The sequence below is a fragment of the Cannabis sativa genome, chromosome 2, assembly GCF_029168945.1.
Source record: "Cannabis sativa cultivar Pink pepper isolate KNU-18-1 chromosome 2, ASM2916894v1, whole genome shotgun sequence".
NCBI classification, from domain to species: Eukaryota; Viridiplantae; Streptophyta; class Magnoliopsida; order Rosales; family Cannabaceae; genus Cannabis; species Cannabis sativa.
In genome coordinates this window covers 81,583,438-81,591,602 of record NC_083602.1, presented here as the reverse complement: position 1 = coordinate 81,591,602, position 8,165 = coordinate 81,583,438, and the positions used below count along the sequence as shown (strand labels likewise).

Below are 8,165 nucleotides of genomic sequence, written 5' to 3'. Positions count from 1 at the left end.
ATTACCGAACTGCTCAGGACCGAACCTCTTTAAAAACTCCGTGTTCTTTATTTATCTTTTCATATTATAACTTAATTATTCCACTTATCTCTTACAATTAAGACTCATTGTCGTTGGCTAAAAGCGAGGTCAGCATCTAGAAATTCATGAAATTTCTCAAACATTTCAAATTTCTTTGCATAAGGTAAAATTTAGAGTGATCGTCTTAAGAATTTAACGATAACTCATATCCACCCCTGAATGTACATCCATATTCAAATATAGATGATCCTACTTTCAACTGGATATAGGTATATTTACTCTTTGTAGAGAATGATCTTGTCAAAACTACTATGAACAAGATACAAATGCCATAGATATATTAAACTATGGTTGTGGTCTTTTGATGAAAAAGGTTTAGTTATAACAAAAAGTTCTTAGAATAGTCAAAGTGGAATCTGGTCACAGAATACAAAACTCATAATCGATACATAAACATACTATTTGAATCCATTGACTGAATATGGATATCAAATAGCTTGTGAAAGTCACACTGTAATGTTTAATGTATTCTAGGAAACTTAAATTTAAAATTTCTATTTAGAATCTAAAATTTAAAGTCAAAGACTGAAATTTATACCAAATATGTTGGGTTTTATGCCCTAAATAAAACTCATTTCAATATAATCAGATTTACTTATTAATAAAGATCAGAAATAACATTTAATGTTGCATGGTTCACATGATTTATTTCATGATTATATATATAATGTATGACTTCTATTTAAGTCCAGAACGTATGAATTTGTAAATGATTATAGTGTTGTCAGTACAGTGGAATATAATCTTGATTTTATGTTCGAAAGTTTATTCCCTAATTTGCCAGAACACTGGATTTAGACTGGCATGGTATAATCAGCGATAGGTATTCTTACACCTTGGATAAGTGTTATGTACTTTCTAGGGCATTGGCAAAGTTTACCAATATCGGATGTATGGAGTGTACATCGGAAGGGACCGATATTGAACTTTGATTAGATTTGTTAAAATTTACCGTAATATCTATTCAATTCAATATCACTTGTTGATCCTAGATCAAATGATCTTAATCCTGATATGTTTAGGTTCAATCTCAAGAGTATTATACATGTTTTTTGATTTGTTAGTTAAGCCTACTTTTGGGTCAGGGTGATACGTACATTTTGGGAACATGATAGTATAATTGAGTGGGAGCGCTAACATAAATATGGAGTCTATAACTTATATAGGAATTTAGAAGTGAAATGATGATATCCTTCGAGCTTGGCTAAACAAAGATAAATGGTGGAGATCTCATTTCACTAAGCTGAAATATCATTTATACGGAGCTAAGTATTTTAAGGATGAAATACATTGAAGGTGTAACGGTAACTTAGTGCCTATTCAATGTAGATCATCTATTAAAGGGTCATTGAACAAATTAGGATTATAACAATGGATAACTAATGACGTATCTGTTGGAAATTATTTTACCAGGATCTTAGATCTACTCAGAAGTATGTTGATTAACACCCTAATGGCATGTTTACTAATCAGGATTGGGAGTGATAGGTATGGTAATCACTCCTTTTCATTTGTTTACTTTATTTAATGGTTGGAATACTCTAAGGGAAAGGCATAAAATTAGGAGAAAAGAATGGGAGAAGTTTTCCTCCCAATTTCTTCAGGTATAAACCATTACGGGTAATGCTATTTTTTAGTTTTTTATTTATTTTTTATTATTAAAAACAAAAAGACACTTTTGCCACCAAATATTATATACCCTATTATATATATATTATATACCCTAAACCCTAAACAAACTACTTTTCTATTCTCTCTTTCGTTTCTTTTTTTGCAGCAGCTATTTTCTTCTTCTTCTTTTTTTCTGAGAGAGGAACAAACACATATCAACATCAAGGTGAGTTTTAATTCTTTATCATTCATTACATATATATATACTTTTTGATGATGCATGTATGATGCATATATTGATGGTTTATGTTTATTATCATGTTTTATTATTATTTTAATTGAAAAACATCTTCTATAATATAAATCTGACAATTGAAATGTGATGTCGATACTCTTCTTGTCTATATATATTCTCTCCATTATTAATATTCATTTTTTATTGACATATAATATGTATACCGTTTATCTACATAATATGTGTTGACTAGCTGTGTACACTTTAAATATGTCTGTATGTATTTTCTTTCATATATAGAAAAGAACGAGTTACATATTAAATGTTTATTCAATAGTTAATAATAAATTAGGAAAATTCTCATATAATTAAGATTTGAGATATATATTTTGGTACAATTGAATAGTCCAACTCAATCACCATCATCATATTTAATTTTAATTTTTATATTCTTTATTATATTTTATATTATTTATGTATAATTGAAAAGTCATAATCTATTATTCTCACAACTTCTCACGCTTGTCATATATTTCATAATATATATATATATACATTTCATGACCTATATATATAGGTCTTCTCTATTTACCCATATATATACATATATGTGGTTCTTTTTTTTTTTTTTTTTAAAGATACATATATGCCTTTGAAAACTGGTAGAAGCTTGGTGTAGCATAACAAATTCTCAGAAAACACAATTACACTGCGTAAATTACCAAACAAATTCTAGTCAAAAACACAATAACATAATAAAACTTTGCTACAAAAAAAAACATAATAAAACTTAAATCCAATGAAAAGCTTCAATAAAAAAAAAACCAACACAAATAATCTGTTCTTATTTTCTTTAGAAACATATATAGTACCTTTAATAAAATAATTATACAATCTAAATTACCATATTAAAACATGCACAAATAAATTCAACAAACTCAAAACATATCAATATTTATTTTCAATAACAAAAATAAAATATAATTTACTTTTAACATTCTTTAGATGCCACTCTCTTATGATTATTAGAGTATATATATTATTATTTTTAAAAGGAAAGCCTTTTCTTTATAATATAATATATGTATAATTTAAGAATCATATATATACATAGTTATAATTAGTCACTGAATTAAAGATATGCTATATGTATATATATGTTTACGGATTATATGTATATATAATTGAAAAAATATTATTCGTCATGTCAATATTGTCATATAATTTAGTTTCTTAATTGTTTTTTTTTACTTTGGTTTTTTTTTTTTTTTGTAGATCAATGGCTCGTTTAAGTTTAGCAAGAAAGCAAAAAATAATTATTGTAGTGCAGAATTTAATTGTAATCTTAGATATTATTTTAGCAGTGTGTGCTATTGTGAGTGCTTATGCATTGATAAATTCTAAAAGACGTCTCAATCGGCCATTATCTATAATGAGAGTCTACAAACAGTTAGAAAACTTACATGATTTAGTGTATGCAAGTGATGTCAATTGTGTTTCACAATTAAGAATGGATAGACAAACATTTCAAAGGTTATGTCACATACTCAGTACTAGGGGAAATTTAAGAAAGACACGAAATGTCTCTATCGAAGAGATGGTAGCAATGTTCCTATATATTTTAGCACACCACCATAAGAACCGAGTTGTTGGTTTTAGTTTCAAAAGATCAGGAAAAACCATAAGCAAATACTTTCATGAGTGTTTAAAAGCAATGATTCGCTGCCAAAAAGAATTTTGGAGAACACCTGAGCCAATATTAGCGACCTCAATTGATCCAAGGTGGAAGTGGTTTAAGGTATGAATTGAGGATTTAAAATTATAGTTAGTAATTGTTAACTTTAAATAATTTTTAATAAGTATAATTAATTTGGTGTAGAATTGTCTGGGAGCATTAGATGGAACATATATAAGAGTGCGTGTACCTGAAGCTGACAAACCAAGGTATAGAACAAGAAAAGGAGAGATTGCAACTAACGTTTTAGGAGTTTGTTCACAAGACATGCAATTTATATATGTTCTACCAGGCTGGGAAGGTTCAACACACGATGGGCGTGTATTAAGAGATGCTTTAGCTAGGAGAAATGGTTTGAGAGTCCCTAATGGTAAAGTTAATTATAAAAAACTTATCAGTGTTTGAGATTAGACTACCAATATATATAGTTTTCCATTCAATTATAACATCATTTATTTATTATGTTTGATAGGTTATTATTATTTAGTTGATGCTGGATATACCAATGGTCAAGGTTTTCTTGCACCTTTTAGAGGAACACGATATCATCTTAATGATTGGAATGATGGACACCTTCCAAACACAGCAGAAGAGTTCTTTAATATGAAGCACTCAAGTGCTAGGAATGTTATTGAGCGTTGTTTTGGATTGTTGAAAATGCGATGGGCTATTCTCAGAAGTCCATCTTTTTATGACATGAATACACAACGGCGTATAATATCTGTTTGTTGCATGCTACATAATTTTATTAGAAGAGAAATGAGCATAGATCCAAAGAGAAAATGAGATGAATAGTGTACAAAGAAATCACCCCACAACAAACATAATAATTATATTAATAGTATCGAGTCTTCGCATTTATGGACTACTTGGAGACAAAATTTGCGTAAGAAATGTGGAATACATGCATGGTGGAACTAGATGATTAAACTATACATGTTGTTAACCTTTACTACTTTAGTATTTTTTTTTTGGAGCATTTTTCAATTATGATTTGATGTAATAAGAACAGATGTCTATATTTATTTGATATATATGTTTATTTTTGTTCAAATTTTTTGTGTTTAATTTTCAAAGTATTAATTTATGTGTTCTTTCAAGTTTCAAATTTATACTTTTTTATTAATATTAAATAAAATTATATGAATATATAGGATGAGTTCAAGCTCTAATGCAGATCAAAGAGGGAGAGGTAAAAATAAACATTATTGGACACCAACACAAGACAGTGTATTGATTGAACGTCTTCTAGAGTTGAGTCAAAATTCAACATGGCGAGCTGATTCTGGATTTAAGAATGGATATTTGCAACAAATGGAGATTATGTTAGAAGGAAAAATTACTGTGCTCGAAGTTGAAGGCCTCACCTCATATTGAATCTCGTATTAAAAATTTGAAGGGGAAGTATTCTTGCTTGGCAGAATTATTATCTTTAAGTGGTTTTAGTTGGGACAATGAACATTCTTTATTATTGTGTGAGAAAAGTGCATTTGATGAGTATGTGAAGGTAAATATAAAGTAATTTTTATAATACAAGTATTTATATATATATATATATTTATATTTACAACAACATGGACTTATTATATGTGTTTTTGTGAATGTACAGAAACGAAAAGATGCAAGTGGATTATATGGGAAACCATTTCCTTATTACAACAAGCTAGCAGAAATATATGGACGAGATCGAGCTACTGGGACAAATGCTGGTAATGCTGATGATGATGAAGAAGAAATACGCCAAAATGATGCAACTGGTGTAGAATTTGGAGTTGATGATAATATAGATGGCGGTGAGGATGATGAAGAAATAGATGAATTTGATGGTGTCTCACATACTCAACAACCAACTAATATGCGTCGTAGATCTACTGAGAGTACTACTAGTAACCAACAACGTGGTAAGAATAAAAAAACTAAGGTTATGGATGAAATTTCTACAAATGTTGGTGCCTTAGCAGATTCTATATCTAATATTGTCCCGAAGTTTCAAGGATTAATTGATGCAATATCTGATAAGGATGTAGCTGAGATGCAAACCAATTTATTCACAGAAATAAGCAAGATTAATGGCCTAACTCCAATGCAGTGTATTCAAGCAACCAACATATTGGCTAAAGAACCTCCATTGATGCGAGTGTTTTATGCAATATCAGATGAGATGAAACTGCTATATATCCTGAATATGTTGCAAAATGATGCATAATTTTATAATTGCTAGATATTTGGGATTTTGTTTATCTTTATGTTTCACATTAGAATATTTTCATGTGGAGATTTTATTTATGGTTTGGTCAGATATTGTTTAATTGAATAATATGAGGATACTTTTTTTAGCAGTATTATGTTAATTTTTTTATGTAATCATTTATGAATTCATTTATTATTATATAAATTAATTTATTTAATAAATAAAAAAAATTATATTAAGGGTAATATGGTCAACTTAAAGCATTCCGATTACCTTTCCTTATTGATGTAAACAAAATAAAGTGATTCCGATTCCGTTTCCGGACAGTTTAGTAAACAACATGTTAAAATAATTATTTTGATTTCATAACATTTTATTCCCTTTCATTTCTCCCATTAATTTATTCCGATAACGATTACGCTTTAGTAAACGTGCCATAAATATGAACTTCTAAAACGATGAAATAAACACATATAAAGTTTAGGAAACCTTACATTGGGTGCAGCGGAATAATATGACTCCTTCCGTTCAGATATCTAGCCCTTGATTCCTTTCTGTAGCAGAGCATTATCAATATCTGAACCTGGATCTCTTTCTCTGATTCTTTAGTGCTGAAACTCCTACTTGCTGAAAGTCTTTCTTCACGATCTTCCTCACTATGGTTGAGGTATCACTTGCTGTGTGTGGGCACTACTCTCACACTAAGAATTTCAAAATTTAAGAGGGAAGAAAGAGAGAGGGAGTGGTCGGCCAGATAGGGAGAGAGAAGGCTCAGGTTTTTCTCTGAAGGAAAAATAGAAAATTTAAGTGTAATTTTCCTGAAGCCTTCACTATCTATTTATAGCATTCCACTAGGGTTAGGTTTGAATTATTTGGCATTAAAATAATGAAAATATCAGTTTAAATTCCGTACAAAAGTGGCCGGCCATGCTTAGTGGATTTGGGCCTCACTTTTTGCAATTTTGCAGTTTTATCTTTTTTGCATCTGATTTTCTCAAAAACGCCAATTTTCAAATTCAACCATTTAAATGCCAATTCTAACTATTTAATAACTATAAAGAATTATTAAATAATATTTTCATTTATCATATTTATGAATTGAACCATACAAAGTATCATAATTAACCAATATGCTCCTAAAACTCTTTCTTTACAATTTCGTCCTTACTTAGTGAAAAATTCACAAATAGACATAGTCTAATTTGAGAATTATAATTGATTAATCAAAACCAATTATATGAGTCTTACAAGCAATATTATCTCAACTAGTGCGGGGACTATGGGTCTATATAACCGAGCTTCCAATAAGTAGATCAAGAATTTATTACTAAAATTCACTAACTTATTAATTCTTCGTTTAATCCACGCATGGAACTTAGAATTACACTCTCAGTATATAGAATGCTCTATATGTTCCACCATATAGACACATCATTAGTTATCCATTGTTATAATCCTAATTTGATCAATGATCCTCTATATGAATGATCTACATTGTAAAGGGATTTGATTACCGTTACACCCTACAATGTATTTAATCCTTAAAACACTTAACCCCGTATAAATGATATTTCAGCTTATGTGAAATGAGATCTCCACCATTTATTTTCGTTTGGTCAAGCTCGAAGGAGATCATCCTTTACTTACTATTCGCCAGATAGAAGCTATAGATTCCATGTTTATGCTAGCGCTCCCACTCAATTGCACTACCGTGTTCCCAAAATGTACGTATCACCCTGACCTAAAAGTAGGCTTAACTAACAAATCAAAGAACACGAATAGCCTCTTTAGATTGAGCGTAATCATAACAAGATGAAGATCATTTGATTTAGGATCAACTTGGTGATATTGACTTGAATAGATATTACGGTAAGTTTAATAAATCTAAGTCAAAGTTCAATATCGGTCCCTTCCAATGCATACTCCATGCATCCAACCTGAGCTTTACTTTGACCAATGCTCTTGAAAGAACATAGCATTTCTCCAAGTGCAAGTAAACTCTGTTGTAGATTATCATATCAGTAAAACCCTATGTCTGATAAATCTAGGAAACTTTATTCACATAGTCATGTTTACTTTCCAATGTGTTGACAACACAATAAACAGGATCAAGTATGTGAAAAGGCTTTCAGACGAATTCATATATTATGTACATATAATCATGAAATAAATCATGTGAACCATGCAACATTAAATGTTATTTCTGATCTATATTAATAAGTAAATCTGATTATATTGAAATGAGTTTTATTTAGGGCATAAAACCCAACAAACTCCCACTTGCACTAATATAAAACCAAAAGTCCATTTCA

The 8,165-nt window shown here is 29.6% G+C and overlaps 1 protein-coding gene and 1 pseudogene across 1 annotated transcript; both read left to right on the top strand.

Moving 5' to 3' along the window:
• Positions 1-3,127: 3,127 nt before the first annotated feature.
• Positions 3,128-4,448, top strand: LOC133034543 (protein ALP1-like). Its single transcript, XM_061109647.1, has 3 exons — positions 3,128-3,725; positions 3,807-4,032; positions 4,135-4,448. Exons 1-3 carry the CDS (start codon positions 3,207-3,209, stop codon positions 4,446-4,448), a joined length of 1,059 nt encoding a protein of 352 aa, XP_060965630.1. The 5' UTR covers positions 3,128-3,206.
• A 354-nt stretch (positions 4,449-4,802) lies between these two features.
• LOC133034047 (uncharacterized) lies at positions 4,803-6,001 on the top strand (annotated as a pseudogene).
• The last annotated feature ends 2,164 nt before the right edge of the window (positions 6,002-8,165 follow it).

Bases quoted from the DNA above. Each gene is read 5' to 3' on its own strand.
- LOC133034543 (XM_061109647.1), top strand. From the start codon at position 3,207: ATGGCTCGTTTAAGTTTAGCAAGAAAGCAAAAAATAATTATTGTAGTG. The intron at 3,726-3,806 runs GTATGAATTGAG...AATTTGGTGTAG, and splicing joins CAAGGTGGAAGTGGTTTAAG to AATTGTCTGGGAGCATTAGA. The intron at 4,033-4,134 runs GTAAAGTTAATT...TATGTTTGATAG, and splicing joins TGGTTTGAGAGTCCCTAATG to GTTATTATTATTTAGTTGAT.